Source organism: Chiloscyllium plagiosum, chromosome 16, assembly GCF_004010195.1.
Source record: "Chiloscyllium plagiosum isolate BGI_BamShark_2017 chromosome 16, ASM401019v2, whole genome shotgun sequence".
Taxonomy (NCBI): Eukaryota; Metazoa; Chordata; class Chondrichthyes; order Orectolobiformes; family Hemiscylliidae; genus Chiloscyllium; species Chiloscyllium plagiosum.
The window spans coordinates 67,463,499-67,483,784 of NC_057725.1; the positions used below are offsets into that span (position 1 = coordinate 67,463,499).

A 20,286-nucleotide genomic window follows, 5' to 3' on the forward strand; every position below is an offset into this window, starting at 1 on the left:
AATGTCCAAAGATAGCCTAATTTTAAAACCCCTTAATCTTAAATTGTTACTACAACACACATACACATTACATTGACTATAAACATATAAACATGCACTACTACATTCTGTTTCAGTATGTTTTACTCCTGCCACCAAATGATTCCATTTCTCATTCAAGTCTTGACAATGTTTTCTCATCCTGCCACATGCACAGTTTTCAAGTCGATGGCTGTAACAACAAGCTCCATCCAAACAGTGTAGATTTTTTTACCTTAAACTTCTCCACAAACTTCAATGGGTTATGATCAGTGTCTATGATTGTCTCAAATGCAGTACTGATAACATAAACATTGAAATGTCATAATGCCAACACAAGCTCAAAGTCTCCTTCTCAACTGTCAAATATTTCTGCTGAAGAATGTTCAATTTCCTGGAGAAACACCCGTTTGGTATTTCTGTCTTCTCAATGTCTTCCTGTAAAAGCCTATCACTGACACCCACATGACTCACATCGATAACCACCTTGAATAGCTTTGTGTAATTAGGTCTGGCTAATACTGGGGCAGTGGATAACACAGCTTTCAGGCTGTCAAATGCCTTTTGACAGTCCGCTGTCCACTGAAACATCTTGCCTTTCTTTAGCAATTCAGTGCGTGGAGCAGCCACACTACTAAAATGTCATACAAATTTTTGATAAATCCACATGAATCCCTGGAATCGTATTACTGTCCTTTTTGTCGATTGGATGGGAAACTGCCCAATAACCTTTGTATGTGCATTCTATGGGACCATTTGTCCATGTTGAGTTTCATGGCTTTGGCAAATTCACTTTTAGCTTGGTTTATCACCAAGCCTCCCTCCCAAAGTCGATCAAACAAGTCTGATAAATGTTACAAATGTTCCTTCCATGTGTGACTAAAAATCACCAGGTCATCTATATGTACGACACGATTGGTTAATCTGGCAATGACTTTATTGGTTAGTCTCTGAAATGTGGCTGGCATATTTTTCATACTAAAAGGCATGACTTTAAACTGATATAGTACATTTGGCGTTTCAAAAACCGAAATTGTCTTCGCTCTTTCAGACAAAAGTACATACCAGCATCCTTTCAGCAAATCCAACTTAGAAATATAATTTGCTTGTCCCACCTTTTCAAAACAGTCTTCCAAATGCGTAATCGGATATGCATCAGTCTTTGAAATGGCATTGCATTGTGATAGTCCACACATAACCGTTAGGTACCATCTTGTCTTGGCATCACTACTATGACTTATTTCCAGTCACTGTAACTCACTTCAATTATGTTGTCTCAGAGCAGGCGTTCAACCACCTTTTGAACCTGTGCCAACTTTAGAGAGTTATGCCAGTAAGGATGGTGCTTATTTGGAACACCATCTCCTATATTGACACCATGCATAATTAGGTTTGTCCTTCCAAACTTATTTCCATATATCATCCCATGCGATAGTAAAAACTCTTCCAGGTCATATCGATCTTCCTCTGGAAGGCAACTCAATAACGTTGACAACTTCCTCACTGTCCAATTTAATTTGAGGAATGTCCAATTCAGAATCCTCTGAACTTGGTTCTTCACTCTGTGTTGTAACCAATAACATAGTCTACTTTGGCTTTCCTTCCCTGTTAAAATACCTTTTGAACATATTCACATGACACACTTGGTGAGATTTCTTTCTGTCTGGAGTCCTTATCAAACAGTTCACCTCTCTCAATTTCCTTTTGACTTGATAAGATCCACGAAACCTTGTTTTTAATACTAACACCTTATCTCTGAGAGCAAAATTGTGAGTTTTTGATTTCTTGTCTGCTTCCTATTTCACTGTATGCTGTGATATTTTTAAATGCTGTCTAACCAACTCTCCCACTCTATTTAATAATTTCCAAAAATTTGACACACAGTCCAAATATGTGGTCTCTGAATTCCGACTCGCCACTTGCTTCTTAATCAATTATAGTGGACCTCTCATTTCATGCCCAAAAACTAATTCAAATGGATTGAATTTGGTCAATTCATTTGGTGCACCTCTGACCACAAAAATACAAACTGAATTCCCTTATCCCAATCATCTGGATAGTCTTGGCTATAACCCCTCCACATAGTCTTTAATGTCGGATGCCACCTTTCTAGCGCTCCCTGTGACCCTGGTTGGTACGCAGTAGATTTGAATTGTTTTATTTATTCTTAAGCTGTCCATACCTTCCTTGAATAATTTTGATGTCAAGTTTGACCCTTTATCTGATTGTATCTCTGTGAGTCGTCTGTATCTCGTGAAAAAGTTGAGTAACTCCTCTACAATCATTTTAGCTGTGATATTGCATAATGAAGATTAGATTAGATTAGATTACTTACAGTGTGGAAACAGGCCCTTCGGCCCAACAAGTCCACACCAACCCGCCGAAGCACAACCCACCCATACCCCTACATTTATCCCTTACCTAACACTACGGGCAATTTAGCATGGCTAATTCACCTGACCTGCACATTTTTGGATGTGGGAGGAAACCGGAGAACCCGGAGGAAACCCACGCAGACACGGGGAGAGTGTGCAAACTCCACACTGACAGTCGCCTGAGGCGGGAATTGAACCCGGGTCGCTGGCGCTGTGAGTCAAAAGTGCTAACCACTGTGCCACTGTGCCACCTTGTGCCACCGTGCCACCTTAAGCAGACTTTGGAAATCTATTGCACACATCAGGGCACACATTCTCCTGTTCCTTGGATGCTGCCTGACCTGCTGCGCTTTTCCAGCAACACATTTTCAACTTTCTGCTATAGCCAAGTTAATTTATTTGAGCTAAAGGTGTCTGCTTTGTCATCTATCTGCTCCTGGTTTGTATCAACTATTTGATCAAACAGAGTCCCTCCCAATTCCACTTCAATGTTCTTATCTATACTCTTTGATCTCTCCTGCATCAATTGGTGACTTTGTGACCTTGTTACTACACGGTCAAGAAAAAATTCAGGATTTGTGTCCTATAGTAGCCTGAGTTACCACTGGCTTTTCAACCACAATAAGCAGCACTCCTACCTGTGAACCAGCTATAATATTAGCAAGAGCGAATTGTATTTGTGGCACTAAGAGTTTGACGGTACTCTTACCAAGACTTCTGGTTTGACCAGGGTCTCTTCTTAGATTCCTGAAACATTGTCTGTATGCTTCTGGCACAAGCTCATATCCACTTAAGATGACTTTCTTCACCTCCTCATACACCCCATACACATCCTCTGATAATGATGCAAATACCGCACTAACTCAACCTACAAGTTTGGTTTAGATCAACAAAACCCACATGGTCACTGGCCACTGCATTTGTTTCACCACCTTTTCAAATAAAATAAGAAAGGCTTCCAAATCTAGGCAAATGCGTGAATATATTTGAACAGTTTCTCACCAGGCCTTTGGCTACCATGAGTTTGCTCATCCTCACTCTTTTCCTCACTAAGCTTACCTTCAGCCTTCATCCCCATCCTTTAAGCTGACTTTCTTGTCTAAGTGCCAATTTTTGGAGTTCAAATTCCCTCTCTTTCTTCCTTTCCTCTCTCTCATTTTCTCCATCTTCTCTCCTTCTTTCTCTCTCTTTTTGTCTCTCCTCTCTCTCTCTTTCCTCTGCTCTTAATCATAATTCAAAGTGTTTCATTTCTTTAGCCCTTTACCTGTCTTTTGCCTCTAATTCAAGCTGCTTCATCTTCAATTGAACTTTAGTCATCTCTAAAGATTCTGATGGTGTTTCCAGCAAATTTAAATGCTTGGGCTATTGCTGTAATTATCTCTTCTTTCTTTCCAGTAGGAGGCGGCTCCAGCCCCAACTTGTCTGATAATTGCAGAAGCCTGGTCTTAATCACCTTTTGTAAAACCCCCAAAATCACTTCTTCCAACCCCATAAAAGTCTTGGTGACTGAAAAAGCCATTGCTATCCAGAGCATTGTTTAAACCAACTGAAATCTACACCCAGGACAAAAGACCATACATCTACCATTCACAGCCTTTGAGTAAAACAACTCTCATCCCAATTTGGAACTATAGAACAAATGTGGCAAAGAGCCCCCAATCTGTTATCGACCAGGCCTGACCCCCACAAAACATTTTAAGAAAGTAGCCCAGACCCTAACTTTGTTCATTGTTTTAAGAAGGTGTAACGTGGATATTCTAGGAGTAATGCAGGTGGCCCAATCACTTACTTTTAACAAAGGAGGATTTATTTGCAAAATTACCAAATGAAACACAAATGAAGGAGAACAGAATGCTGAATAACTTAACCTATCTGAAAACCCAACAGATTATCCTAGTTTAATGATGCTGTTCCAAATACTTTCAACATTCCCCATAAACACCCTTTGGCAAAAAAAAAGGAAAAATCAAACACGGGGTCTTCCAGGAGAGATGTCAGAGAGAGGGAGGATCAACATGGAACTGCTTCTTTGTTTCCAGAAGCTTCACACCCAACTGACTACTTTCAGTGAACAGCCACACTACTAAAACCGAATCAAACCAAACCAAACCAGAGAAAACGGAACTGGGAGAACTTGCCACACCTCATTGTACAAGTGTTTATTTTTAAACTTGAAAGCCTTTTTCCAAGGCAGTATCTGTTAGCTATAATCAAATTGAACCCAAACCCTTCAAATCTAGACCTCTTGTAATCACAACTTTTACGACATCTCTGAAAAAAAGCCAAGGACAGCATAACTGTGTTAAAGGAGCAGCATTGTCACAACCCTATTTCTCTGGCTTCTGCCTGTTTGTGCCAAACTTCTGGCAAGGGATCAGTGGTGACACAGCATATTCAATAACATTGACCACTGATTCAAAATATATTCCAGTAAGGGAATAGTGTGTACTTTGATATCTTTGGTTCATTACTTCGATCAAAAACCTTCCTGGTCCAGAATAAGGCCCACTTTGCATCACCACAGTGACGTTGGTGTTTCACAAAAGGCCTATATTTGTTCATTCAGTCAGTCAAAACCGTTCTTCATCTTCAGGTTTATAGATTAATTGTCCAGCCAGGGACCAGGAATCAGCTGTATGTATTATAGAGCATAATCTAAGTAGTTCTTCAAATGTTTTCTTTATATTTTTAACCATATGTACATGTCAGATAGCATAGTTCAATATTGATTGCAATTTCATTCAATTTTTCCAGAGAAACCCAGTGACTATTATCCACCAGGTAACAAAATACATGATCGTAAATGGATATGTTTGATTCCCTTATATTAATACTTGTCCACAAAGTTTTGATTACGTTGAAATGTGACTGTCAACTGTGGCTCAGTAAGTTTTTACCTGGGGTCTGGATTGTAAAAATATAGTTGGTGTGCAGTGCATGAGAGTGCAAGGTAGTTGCCTCTGCATGAAAGATCACGTAGCCTCTTCATGATCAAGAAATTAGATCCTGATGTTATTTCTGAATCATTGAGGTCAGTTCCTCTCAGACACTTGTTTATTATTTATCCCTAGGTATATTTGTGTAAAACTGACAATGTATTTATTGTCTATACATTTCTATATATGCGTGCTTACAATGTACCAATTGGTCATTTCCAATTACTTCATTAAGTGCTTTTTAAAAATTTTTTGTTTAGATCTTAGAACAAATACAAAACATAACGATTCAAAACAATACAAAGAAATCCACGAATTACATAAATAAATAATAACTAATAGCTAACAACTAACTGATGAATCATGACAGTAATAATAATACAGTTCAATGAAACAAAGTAAAAGCCCTCGACCATCAAGGGCATAAATTTATACATATTCATGTGTTCGTAGTTCCTCCTCTCTGGATGCCAGATTCATTAAACAGAATCGTCATGGCTTTATAAAGGCCCTTATTAGTATGGTAGATAAATCTGTACCCAAGTAGTCCAAAAAAAGGCTGCCATGTCTTATAAAAATTTTCAGTTTTACGGTGCACCATACTTGTAAGAAAGTCAAAAATCACACAACACCACGTCATAGTCCAACAGGTTTAATTGGAAGCACACTAGCTTTCGGAGCGACGCTCCTTCATCAGGTGATTGTCGCTCCGAAAGCTAGTGTGCTTCCAATTAAACCTGTTGGACTATAACCTGGTGTTGTGTGATTTTTAACTTTGTACACCCCAGTCCAACACCGGCATCTCCAAATCATGTAAGAAAGTCCAAAGGGATGTGCTCCATGACTAGCTTACGCCATCCTTACATTCCCTGGGGATTTTCAGGCACCCACCCTAACAGAATGTTCATTCATGCACAAAAAGTGAGGATACTGTAAAGCTTTTTTTTGTGCACGTCTAATGGAGGTGGATTATCAAAGCCAAGAAGAAGAGATACCGAGTCCATCTCCACCTCTATCCCCAAGACCTTCTCTATTTCACCTCCACAGCATTCCATTATGCCAGCAGCCTGTGGCAGGAGCAGAGACAATGAGTGAGTTCCCATTCTCGTTTTACGTTTAGGACACATTGGAGATATTCCCACTTGAAATTTTGAAAGGCAGTCTGGAGCCAAGTGGACCCTGTGGAGAATATTCAATTGCAAGGCATGGGTCCTGTTGCAAATTGAGATCCTCGTTGCATTTTCCCCAATATCCTCCCTTACTTCAGAAGAGATCTCAACGTCCAGCTCTCTCTCTCACACCTTACAGAGCCATTCGGACTTGTCCAAAGGGCCGTATCCCAAAAGGTGATAGACATTGCTGACAGAAAGTGTGTTTGCCACACTTGCACCCTCTTCTCTCTGTCTGATTATAAGAATCAGTAAGAAGTGTGGTCTCTTTTGGTATGAAATTTCAAATTTGAAAAGCACAGAAGAGATCCCTACTGAGCAACTCGTATTTCCAAGCTAACTGGTCAAAAGACGTCAGTATATCCCCCTTGAATAAGTCACCCAGGCAAGACACACCCCTAGCTGCCCATAGTTTAAACCCCGAGTCCATGCCCGGCTGAAAACCCAACATACCAACTATGGGTGTAAAAAATGACATTTTGGCAAATTTCCCTCCATGCTTCAATTGTATTAATAACTATTGGACTATGGCAATAGTCCTTAACTGTCCTCATTTTGTCCAAGAACAGCAAGGTAACAACTTGCCTGAGATGCTTCAAATGTCCAACCATAGTGAGTGAGGGTCACTATTGACAGCTTAATTGATAGTTTTAATGTCTGGGAGGTCCACTCCTCCCAGTCTGTGGAGTAGCTGCAGTTTAGTTAGTTTAATAAGTGGTCGCTTGCGATACCCAATAAAGGAACTGAACCAGCCGTTCAGCCTTCTAAATGTATGCTTAGTAAAATGCAAAGGGAGTATTCGCATAGGATACAGCAGGCGGGGGAGAATGTTCATTTTAATGAGGGCTATCCGACTTAGCCAAGAGATTGGAAGCGCCTCCCATCTCAAGGATCTTGTTTGATTCTGTCGAATGAATGGGCAAAATTGGTTTTAAAAAGCTGATCAAAGACGAGAGTGATGATAAGTAGAGAAAGCCCTCCTATGACCATTTAAATGGAAATCAAGATTCGTCCTTAGGACCAGGCATTTTCGAGACACCACCATCGGCATGGCCTCTGATTTTGCAAAGTTGATCTTGTAACCCAAAAAGCCACCAAACAAATTAATGCATTGTATCAGATGAGGCACCGAAACTGTTGGGCTTGATAAAAAGACAAGAACATCATATGTATACAATGCAATCTTATGTAACTTTGTCCCCACTTCTGGAGCAGATATATTGGGATCCCTACATATTGCCTCTGCCAGCAGTTCAATCACCAATATGAAAAGCAACGGCGATAAGGGACAGCCCTGTCGACTGCTCCTAGGTATATTGAAATTGCTTATTTCATCATTGGTGAGAACCACAGCAAGAGGGTCACTATACAAAACCTTCATCAGATGGGTAAAGACCTCGCCCAGGCCAAACCGCTTTAAAGTATAAAAAAGGTACTAGATTAGAGTGAATCCTGATGAAGGGCTTTTGCCCGAAACGTCAATTTTCCAGCTCCTCGGATGCTGCCTTGTCTGGTGTGCTTTTCCAGCACCACTCTAATCTAGACTCTGATTTCCAGCATCTGCAGTCCTCACTTTTGCCTATAAAAAAAGTACGTCTACTCAACCCAGTCAAATGCCTTCTCCGCATCTAGAGAGAGATCACAAATCCCTGTACGGGTGGCTGTTGACATATTTGGATCAGATTGAGTAACCTCGTGACATTATTCTATGATCTGCAACCTTTTATAAAACCCATTTGATCCTCCTTAATGATGGAGGGAATCAAAGTTTCTAGTCTTAGTGCAAGAGTCTTAGATAGGACTTTGAAATCGACATTCAGAAGTGAGATGTGCCTGTAGGAAGCACAGTCTTCCAGTGCCTTCCCTTTTTTAAGGCTAAGAGAGATGTTTGCCTCTCTTAAAAATGGCGGGAGGAGGCCATGACTACGTGAATCGTTAAACATACTAAGCAGCGGTCCTGACAGTGTATTTATAAATTGCTTATAAAACTCACTGGGAAGTCTAACAGGACCAGGTGCCTTTCTATTTCTGAAGCTGCCATGCAGCCTCCAGCACCTCTTGCACTGACAGTATGATATTGAGGAGAGACTTTTGCTTAGGAGTCACTCCCGGGAGCTCCAAATTCTTAAAAAAAGACTCTATCGTAGCCCACCCATCCTCACAACTTTCAGACTAGTATAGTCGGGAGTAAAATTTCCAAAATGCCGCATTAATCCTTTTAGGATCATGGTTAAATTTCAGTATCTTCCCTGATTGAGGTAATGGGTTGGAGAGCACTCCTTTTCCTGGCGAAATACACTAAGTACTTGCCTGGCTTATCCCCATGCTCAAACAGCCTTTGCTTTGCAAATGTAAGCTCCCTCTTAGCTATTTGTTGAGCATGGAGTTCAGTGTGGACTGAAGCACTGAGATCCTCTGCAGTTTAGCCAATGAAGGTCGTTTCTTACGGCCAGAATAGGAATTAACTAACCCCCTAGAATAGGCTTTAGCAGTTTCCCAGAGAATGGATGGATTACTGGCCAAAAAGCCCTGAATTCAGTAGAAAAGAATTCAGTAAACTTGCTATCCTTCAAGATAAAGGGAGCCAGTCACCAGTGCCTCAAAACTACTATAGTATCATTACTCTTGACCATTAGATACACTAGAGCGTTATCAGAAATAGTGATATTGCCAATTGTACATGACACCACTGAGCCCAAAGAGATCAGTGCAGATTCGAGAAAAACGTAAAATCCCTGTCAGTAGGGTGAAGGCGCCTCCAAACATCTACCAGTCCTAGTTGAATACACAAATCCCATAATTTCTTAGATCTGGAAGATGATGTTGAGGGGCGTTTGGGCAATGTGTCTACTGTAGGATCTATTAGAAAATTAAACCCCCCCCCCACCATGATAATATGCTGAGATGCAAGGTTAACCAGTTTAGAAAGTGTGTCTATCAAAAACTTGAGGGGGTGGGCCAGGGGGCAATAAACATTTAAGATCCCATTTATCAAAGGTTTGAGGATTGCAAATCTCCCATGTGTGTCTTTAATACACTCTAACAACTTAAATGGGAGCTTCTTCCTCACAAGTATGGACACCCCCCTACTCTTAGTATTGAAAGATGAGAAATAAACCCGCTCATACCCATTCTGTTGCAATTTCAAATGCTTTGCATTTGTGTGTTTCTTACAGTAAGGCAACGTCCACCCTCTCCCTTTTAAGATTGGAGAGTACCATCTCCTTCTTGACCAGTGAGTGACTTCCCTTAATGTTCCAGATACATCACTTGAACACACCCTTAGCCATGACCTTCTATAGTGCCATTTAGACTCCAAAGAGAAAGAATTCAAACTGTGAATCACCAAGCTTCAGTACAAGAAGATCCACAAAACACAAAAACTACATAAACTAAAACAGCTACAAATAAACAAACCTACTAAACTTGCAAAAACTATGGACATCAAAAACAGAAAAGCAAAACAGTGCCTGAGGCACTGATTAGATCCCCCCACCCCCCACCCCCCATTTCAAAGGGGGCACCTACACATCCCAAAACCCTACCAACCATCACAACCACCCTCTTAACTCCTACTAGCTAGGGGCGCGACACAAACACAGGCAACCCAGGATAAAGGATCCAAACAAAAGGTAAGAGTAAATATACACAAGTAAGTTAAAAGTAAATGCATCACCCATTCCTTGATATAACAACTTAGAAATTAAAGGTAAATGCTCTATCCATCCCGAGCATAATTTAACACAACTTATTACCAATGAAAGGAGACTCCACCAAGTCCTCTCTGAAGAAGGACAAACCTGAACAACTCTGTTATCTGTGCCTAATCAATCATCCGGCTTAATCAGCGTGTCCACAAAGTTCCTCGCTTTCTCTGGCGAGTCAAATAAATGTACAGATCCATTATGATTAATCTGAAGCACCACTGGATATCTTAAAGAATACTGGATCCCAAGTTCTCTCAATCTCTTCTTGATGCTGTCGTAGGACTTCCTTTTCTGGATCACTGATGCTGAAAGAATTTGGAAAAGCATGACCCTGGAGCCCACGTCACGAATGCCTTCGGACACTTCCCTTGAGCTTTGGAAGCTTCCATAACTCTGTGTTTGAATTTTATAATGATGGAACCATACCAGGACGGGGCAAGAGGGCACTGGTCCGTTCTGGTATCCATGTCGTGACCTGGTAGGCTCTCTCAATTTTTATCCTTCCCTTTTCAGCCTTCAAACTAAGGAATTCCAGGAACCACCTTTCAAAGAAGACTGCTCACCTTCCATCCCCTCTGGCATGCCAACAACACAAAGATTCTTTCTTCTGCCCCTGTTCTCAAAGCCATCCACCAGATTCAGCAAACCACGGACCTGTGCTTCCATGGCTTCAATCCAACTCTTGGATGAATCAGCCTCAGCATCCACCCTTTCCACTCTGCGTTCAAACTCATCAGTCTTTCTCCCCAGGTCTTCCAGATACTGTTCGTGCTTTTGCAGCCTAGCAGAGACCAAGGTCAGCTTTTCCTCGATTTTTTTCTTCAATCTGCTTCCCCAGGACCTCGCAAGATTTGGTAAGCTCCTCAACCAAGGCCTGGTGAGTAAGTAAGCCCACTGCCTTGGTGGATTGAGCCGCGGCCCACCTCCTTTCTTTGGCATTCTCCCATGGCAAAAACAAAGGTAAGCAAGATTTTCAGGTTCTGTAACTCTTTTACTGTTTTTTTGTTCACAGTGGCATGGATGGGACGGGTTCTAATTCTGTCCTGCCGATGATGTGGTACGGAGCCCAGCAACGCGATCCTCCTAGGTTGTTGCCATCTTGGATCACCCCCCACTTGCTTCACTACTTTGACTAAGGTCTTTCTTCTGTCTCATTTCTATGCATTGAAGCTTGCAGAACAAAACAAAATATGTTGTTACATTTGCTCACTTAATGGATGTGACTACAGTTCAAGACACTTAATCAGCTTGAAACCACTGGAGGATTTTGTCTTGACACAAATGGACAGAATAAATGCACATCAGTCATTCTATATTATCGCCATATTTTGAGAACTCGAAAAGCTCCTAACTGCCAGAATCTCAACGGACTGTTCTGGATCCAGTAGCTGGCCTTGTGTGCGCAGGCATGTGCACAGATTCTTAAAATGGGCTGAACTCCTGACAAAGCAGAGCTCACGAGGAATGTGTCAATTTACACTCTTGTAGTTGTGGGCTTGGTACCATACAGTCACTGGATCACTTTTCATGCACTGGCCCTTGAGAGGAAGTACTTCAAATGTTTTTGAACTTCACAGTTGGATCAAGTTGGTTTATAATTTCTGCTGTTTCTTTGGGAGTACTGCCAGATTATGCCAAAATTAGTGATAAAAATCAGTGTTTGCATGTCTATTGCATTACAGTAGCCATGCCCATAAATTAAAATGGTGAGCAATTCTGCTAAATGTGTGATGTATATTTTGCTGCATTTTGTTTGTTATATTGATAGGAATCATTCTGCAGTTAGATTTGCATGCGTTTATTTTCAGCATAGCGACCTGTGGGGCACACGCAAGGACAAGATCATTGTTTTGAGTGACTGAGCCTGTATTACAAACTTCAGTTTCTGTTTGTAAATGGTTTGACCATTCTTAGGAATGAACATTAGTGGTTTCAGTGGCTCAGTGGCTAGCACCATTGCTTCACAGTGCCAGGGACCCGGATTTGATTCCAACCTCAGGCGACTGTGTGGAGTTTGTATGTTCCCTCTGTGTCTGTGTGGGTTTCCTACGGGTGCTTTGTTTTCCTCCCACAATCCAAAGATTACATTTTTTACATTACATTACATTACAGTGTGGAAACAGGCCCTTCGGCCCAACAAGTCCACACTGACCGCCGAAGCGCAACCCACCCATACCCCTACATTTACCCCTTACGTAACACTACGGGCAATTTAGCATGGCCAATTCACCTGACCTGCACATCGTTGGACTGTGGGAGGAAACCGGAGCACCCGGAGGAAACCCACACAGACACAGGGAGAACGTGCAAACTCCACACAGTCAGTCGCCTGATGCGGGAATTGAACCCGGGTCTCTGGCGCTGTGAGGCAGCAGTGCTAACCACTGTGCCACCATGCTGCCCACTATGTGCAGATTAAGTGAATTAGCCATGCTAAAATTGCCCATAGTGTTCAGGAATGTGTAGGTTAGGAGCATAAGTCAGGGATTAGTATAGAGTAGGGGAATGGGTCTGAGTGGGTTATTCTTCGGAGGATCAGTGTGGACTTGTTGGGTTGAAGAGCCTGTTTCCACACTGTAGGAATTCTGTGATTCTGAATCAGTGAGTTTTGTGACAAAATTTGATTTGTTGTTCCCATTTTTGTTATTTTTCCATTTGTATTTTAAACAATCTATATCCTGTTAATGATTAAAGTTTTTATTGTTCTTTTCCAGAAAAAACAATCGACTACTATCCACCAGGTAAGAGTACATGCTCATGAGTGACTGTTGGTGATGCCCTGATGATGATCCTTGAATGCAAGATTGCAATGAATCTAAATATTAAGGTGTTACCTGTGGTCCAAGTGGCAGAAATTTTGTGTCTGAAGCAAAGTGTGTTCAAATTCCAGCCCAGGTCACACAAGTACCAACCCAGTTTTAAATAAAAGTCAGTAAATTCAGCATTGACTTCAGCAAAGACATACTCAACTCTGTCAAATGTATGCAGTTCACTTCAGCACCATCTGGAGACTGGTAGGATATTGAGAAAGTTGTCCCACAGCACAAGCACATCACATAGTCACACTCAAAGAAACATACCATTCAGCCAACATCCCAGACTTCGCCATCAGCAGTAAGGTATGACCATACCAGGTCCTGTCCCCATTGCAGGATGATCCACAGTACGTGGAAACATGCTGCTATGAGGTCTGGAGGTCATGGTCATTAAAGTCATGAACAATGACTTTGAAAATTTTAAATAGTCACAGGATGAGGTAAAAATATAAAAAGAACCATCTTATAATTATTGAGACTATAATATCTCAGCTGATGTATCAGTGCCTCTTGTTCCGTAGCACTTGGAAGTTGCATGGCTTGCAGACTGGTTGGGGAACTTCCATGTCCATGATGTAGACTACTGGCCAAAGCCCAATAGTCATGTCTGCTGGACTGGGCCTGAATACTGTGGTTACAAAATGAGCATGAGAGTAAAAAGCTACTTGAGCACTTCGTCAACTAGCTTGCTGATGCAGATCGCCATGCCCATAAATTGAACTGCTGAACAATTCTGCCAAATGTGTGATATGTACTTTGTTGCATTTTGTTTATTGTATTGGCAGGAATCATTCTGCTGTTAGATTTGCAGTGTTTAGCATTGGCATAGCACCCAGTGGGACTATGTAATAGTAAGATCATTGCTTTGAGTCACTGAGCTGCATTCTGTTTGTAAGTGGTTTGACTATTTGTAGGAGTGGGCATCAGCAGTTTTGTGACAAAAATTGATTTGTTATTTCTGTTTTTGTTGTTTATACATTTGTATTTCAAACAATCTGTATCCTGTTAATGATTAAGCTTTTAATTGTTCTTTTCCAGAAAAACTGATTGACTACTATCCACCAGGTAAAAGAGTACCTACTCATGAGTGACTGCTGTTGATGATGATCGTTGTGTGTGAGATTGCAATTAATTCAAATTATAAGGTATCACCTGTGATCCAACTGGCATAAATTTTGTGTTTGAGGCAAAGTGAGTTAAAATTCCATTCCAGGACACACATGTACCAACCCAGTTTTAAATAAAAGTCAGGAAATCCTTTTAAACCTTTCCTATCCATGTATTTGTCTAAATGGTTTTTAGATGTTGTTAATGTACCCACCTCAACCACTTCCACTGGCAGCTCATTCCATATGCATACTATCCTTAGTAAATAAATGTTGCCCCTTAGGTTCCCATTTATTGTTTCCCCTCTTTCCTTAATCTGATGTCTCTTGTCCTTGTTTTCCCAATCCTGGTAAAAAGCCTGCTGCATTCACCCTATCCATGCCTTTCAAGATCTTATATACTTAGTGAAATCCATATAGACTTTGTCTACTGCCTACATCAACGTTCCTGATCACTTCAAAGAACTCTAACAAATTTGTGAGGCATGATCTCCCATGCACAAAGACATGCTGACTACTCCCAATCAAACCCTATCTTTTCAAGAGGATTTACATCTTATACATCAGAATCTTCTCAAGTAACTTACCTACCACACAGGTTAGACTTCCTGGTCTTTCGTTCCCAGGTTTTTCTTTGCAGCCCTTCTTGAATACAGACACAACATTCACTACCCTCCAGTCTTCCAGGTCTTCAACCGTGGCTAACGATAATGCAAATATATCAGCTAGGGCCTCCGTAAATTCTTCTCTAGCCTCTCGCATGGTTCTTAGATCTCTCTGTTCAGGACCAGGAGATTTATCCACCTTCATACATTCTAATTCGTGCAACACCTCCTCTACTATGGTATGTGCTGTCCCCAAAATATGACCACTAACCTCCCAAAGTTCCCAAGACACAGAGGAGAAATATTCACCGAGGACTTTACCCATCTCCTCTGGTTCCACTCATACATGTCCACATTGGTCTTGGTGGTATCCTATTCTCTGTCTAGTTATTCTTTTTCCATTAGTATACCTAAATGAACTCTTTGGATCCACTCTAATCTTCTCTGCCAAAGCTATCTGGTGTCTCCCTGTTCGCCCTCCTGATTTCCTTCTTCAATAAAATCCTGTATCCCCTATATACCTCCAGGGATTCCCGTGATCCCAGCTGCCTGTACCTGAGCCATGCTTCCTCTTTTTTGGTCAAAGCCTCAATATCCCTTGTCATCCGAGGTTCCCTATTCCTGGCAACTTTTCCCTTCAACCGAACAGGAACATATGGACCTTGAACTCTAGCTATTTCACTTTTAAAGGCCTTCCACTTGTCGGAGGCCCCTTTGCCTTCAAATAAACTAGTTGAATCAACTCCTACAAAATTCCGTCTAATTCCATCAAAATTCGCCTGACCCAATTTAGAATTTGTACCTATGGACCAATTTTATCCCTCTCCCTAAGTATTTTAACATTAGTAGAACAATGGTCACTGGTTACAAAGTGCTCCCCCACTCTCTCCTCCGTCATCTGTCCTGCCCTATTTCCCAAGAGTAGGTTGGGTTTTGCCCCTTCCCGAGGCGGACCCTCTATATACTGCATGAAGAAACTTTTCTGAACACACTTAACACTTTCCACCTCATCTAAGACCTTAACGTTACGGCAGTCTATGTTAGGAAAATTAAAATCCCCTATGATGACAACCCAATTGTTCCTGTAAGTTTCCCAGGCTCCCTGTATGTTTGTTCCTGGAACTTGGAAGTTGCACAGCTTGCAGATTGGATAGGGAACTTCAATGTCCGTGATCTGGAATGGCAGAAATACAGGCCAAAGCCCAAAAGTCAAATCTGCTAGACTGGGTGTTCATGATATGGTGAGAAAATGAGCACAAAAGTGAAAAGCTATTTGAGCTTTTTGTCAATTAGCCTGCTCATGCAAACACCTTAATACCATCTCAGTAATGTTGAGAGGCACAAAAAATATGTCCTTTCTTCACACTGCAGATATGCAGCATCATGCTGTATTGCACTTCCATCATGCTGAATTGCATAGGTTCAGAACAGAGTGCATGAAGGATGCTTGACAAATGTAGATTCTTCTTAATTCAGGCTAACGTCTGTGGACTTTGAGAGAAGCAGAATGCCTGGATATGAAAGGGTTAGGACTCTTCCAAATATCTGACCCAGTGTGTGGTGTCACGTTCTGAATAATTGAAGCAATGTTACCATGATAATTAATGTTCCCCATAGCAAAATGTCAGAAGAACAGTGCAAATTGACACTGTTAGTATCCTGTGACCTGCTGATACAAGGATCACCTACAGTCTTCTGATGCTTGCGTGTAAATTATATTCATTATTTGTCATGATTTTTCAAAATTTCATTGTGAAATTCATTCACACTCATTGATATTTTACTCCATTTTTCTGGGACCTTTCTGTTTGTGCCAAATGTCTGGCAAGGATCAGTGGTGACTCCGCATGTATTCACATTCATTAACATTGACCGTTGATTCAAAATATATTCTAGTAAAGGAATGATGTGTGCTTTAATATCTTAGGTTCATTACTTTGATCGAAAATCTTCCTGATCCAGAATGAGGCCCATTTTGCATCAAGGAGATAGTGAGGGCTGCAGCTGCTGTAAAGTTGATAAAATGTGGAGCTAGAAAAAGCACAGCAGGTCAAGCAGCATTAGAAGAGCAGGAGAGTCTACATTTCGGGCAGGACTCTTCATCAGGACAGAGGAGGAGGAAGGGTTCTGTGAAATAAATGAAGGGATGTGGCTGAGGCAAGGATTGATGGGATTGGCAATAGATGGATGCAGATAGGAGGTGTTTGAAGTTGTTCAGTGGGAAAGGTGGAGCAGGTAGGTGGAAGGAAGGTGGACAGGTTCGATGAGATCAAAGAGGTGGGGCAGAGAGGGACAGCAGGACCTCAGATGAGGTGGGGGCTGGGGAGATTTGGAAGCTGGTGAATTCCATGTTGAGGCCATAAGGTTATAAGCTCCTGAGGCAGAAGATGTGGTGTTCTTCCTTCAGTTTGTATTTGGCCTTGCTTTGATGGTGGAGGAGACCCAGGGTGGACAGATCCTTTGGGGGATGGGAGGGGGAGTTGAAATGGCTTGCAACCAAGAGAAGGGTTGATCGGAGTATACGGACCATAGATATTCCCTTAACTGGTCCCCGAGTTTGCGCTTGGTCTCTCCAGTGTAGATGAGACCGCATCGGGAGCAACAGATGCAGTAAATTAGGTTAGAGGAAATGCACATGATCCTCTGCCAGACTTGGAATGATTCTTTGGGGTATCAACACAGTAAACACTGTGTTCCGCAAATATCCTGGATTGTTCATTCAGTCATTTAAAACTGGTATTCACCTTCAAATATTTAGATTAATTGCCCAGCCAGGAACTAAGGAATGAGACAAAAAATCTGCAGTTGCTGGAATCCAAGGTAAGCAAGCAGGAGGCTGGAAGAACACAGCAAGCCAGGCAGCATCAGGAGATGGAGAAGTTGACATTTTGTATTTTAAAGCTTGATCTAAGTTGTTTTTTTTCATGTTTTCTTTATGTTTTTAAACATATGTGCATGTCAGATAGGTCCCTTCAGTTCAATATTGATTTCAGTTTCACTCATCCTTTCCAGGAAAACCGAGAGACTGCTATCCACCAGCTAACAAAGTACATGATCGTAAATAGATATGTTTGATTCCCTTCTCACTTGCTCCCATAGTTTTGATTAGGTTGAAATGTGAGTGTCAGCTGTGGCTCAGTGTGAATAAATCTCATCTTTGGGGAAAAGTGTCCACTTTAAGTTTTCACCTGAGGTCTGGATTGTTAAAATGTAGTTGACAGTGAAGTGGTGAGAGAGTAAAACATTGTCAGAGGTACTTGCATCTGCATGAAAGATCACCTAGCTCCCTCATGGTCAAGCTATTAAATCCTGATGTTATTTCTCAATCGTTGCGGTCAGTTTGTCTCAGACACTTGTTTGTTATTTATCCCTAAGTCTACTTGGGTAAAACTGACAATGTGTCACATTTCTATGCATGTGAGCTTGCAATGTACCAACTAGCTATTTCATTTGCCTTGTTACATCATGAGAACTATTGAAAATGCTTCACTAACTTGACTAAGATCTTTATTCTGACAGATTTCTGGAAGCTTGCAGGACAAAAATTGTCTGTTGCATTTGCTCACTGAATGAATGTGACTACATTTCAAAATACTTAATGAGTTTGAAACCACATGAGGCTTTTGTCTTGACATAAGCGTTGCCTTATAAATCGCAACTTACTCCAACCTCGCCCTTTCGGAACCAGCATTCCTCCAATCCCTTTGCTCGAACCCAAATCTCAATATTAAACTTGCCGATAAAGGGGCTGTGGTGGTAGTAAGACAAACTGACTTCTATAACGCTGAGGACAGATGCCAACTCTCTGACACCACCTTCTACAGTCCCCTCAATTATGACCCCACCTCTGATCACCAAGCCATTATCTCCCAGACCATCAACAACCTCATCACTTCAGGAGTTCTCCTATCCACAACCTCGAACCTGATAGTTCTCCAACCTCACACTGCCCGTTTCTATCGCCTATCCAAGGCCCAAACTGCCAACTGACTCACTCAACCCATTGTCTCTGCCTGCTTCCTGCCCCACTGAGCTCATCTCTTCCTATCTTAATTCCATTCTTTCTCCTTTGGTCTAGGAACTCCCTACCTGTATTCAAGACACAACCCAACCCTCCACCTCTTCCAAAACTTCCAATTCCCTGGCCCCCAATACCTCAGCTTCACCATGAACGTACAGGCCCTTTTTACCTGTATCCCTCACAGGGTGGGCCGAAAAGCTTTCTACCTCTTCCTCTCCCATAGGCTCAACAATCCCCCCTCCATTGACAGTCTTATTCATTTGGCAGAACTGCTTCTCACCCTCACCAATTTTTCCTCTGATTCCTCCCATTTCTTACAAACCAAAGGGTGGCCATGAATACACACGCATGGGCACGAGCTATGAGCTATGTCTGCCTGTTTGTTAGATTCGTGGAACAATCTCTCTTCCATGACTACACAGGCACCATCCCTCACCTCTTCCTATATTGATGAGTGCATCAGTGCTGTCTTGTGCTCCCACAAGGAGCTCTAGCAGTACATCAACTTAGCCAATGCCTTCCACCCTGCCCTCAAATTCACCTGGACCATTTCTGACATCAGCCTCCCCTTCCTGGATCTCTCCGTCTCCATCTCCGGAAACCGACTCACCACTGATACCCATTTCACACCCACTGACTCTTAAATTGCCTCTTACCCGCCCTTCTGCAAATATTCTATACCACACTCCCAATTCCTCTGCCTCTGTCATATTTGCACCCAGGATAAGACATTCCACTTCAGGACATCCCAGACATCCTCCTATTTTAGGGACCATAGTTTCCCCTTCTCAGTAAGTAGGGATGCCCTCAACTTCTCCAACTCCTGTACTTCTACCCTCACCCCCCCAACAAAAATAGAGTCCCCTGAGTGCTCACACACCACTCCACCAACCTCCAAATCCAATGCACCATTTTTGCCACCTGCAATCAGACCCCACAACCAAAAAGATACTTCGTTGCCTACCCTTGTCCACTTTACACAGGGAAAATTAATTCCCAACTCCCTTGTCAACTCTACACTCCCCACCAACCTTTCCACTATTTCCGTTTCCCTGTAACCACACGCGATGCAACACCTGCCCCCACCTCCCCTCTCACCTCTGTCCAAAGCCCCAAACAATCTTTCCAGATCCAACAGAGACCTGCACTTTGTCCAACCTCCTGCGCAATTGCTCCTGATGCGGTCTCCTCTATATCAGGGAAACCAAACGCATATTCGGGGACTGGTTCGCAGAGCATCTGTGCTCTGCATGCATCAACCAACCTGACTTTCCAGTTGCCATCCATTTTAATTGCCCCTCCCACTCCCCAGCGACATGTCCATCTTTGGCCTCCTCCAGTGGCAGATTGAGGCCATACATAAACTGGTGGAATAACACCTGATATTTCAACTGGGGAGCTTACAGCACAATGGCATCAATATTGATTTCACCAGCTTCAAACTTTCTCCACCCCCAGCCTTATCCCATGTCCAGCACCACCCTCCTCCTCGCCTCCCTGACCTGACCTTACCTGTCTATATTCCTACTCACC

At 42.1% G+C, this 20,286-nt stretch overlaps 1 protein-coding gene across 1 annotated transcript in view; it reads left to right on the top strand.

Moving 5' to 3' along the window:
- LOC122558126 overlaps positions 1 to 20,286 on the top strand; it is a 112,209-nt gene that overhangs the window by 33,847 nt on the left and 58,076 nt on the right. Inside the window, exons 10-12 of the mRNA XM_043706444.1 lie at positions 5,148 to 5,174; positions 12,920 to 12,946; positions 14,060 to 14,086. Coding sequence (XP_043562379.1) covers positions 5,148 to 5,174; positions 12,920 to 12,946; positions 14,060 to 14,086 — 81 coding nt within the window. The remainder of the gene's footprint in view (positions 1 to 5,147; positions 5,175 to 12,919; positions 12,947 to 14,059; positions 14,087 to 20,286) is intronic.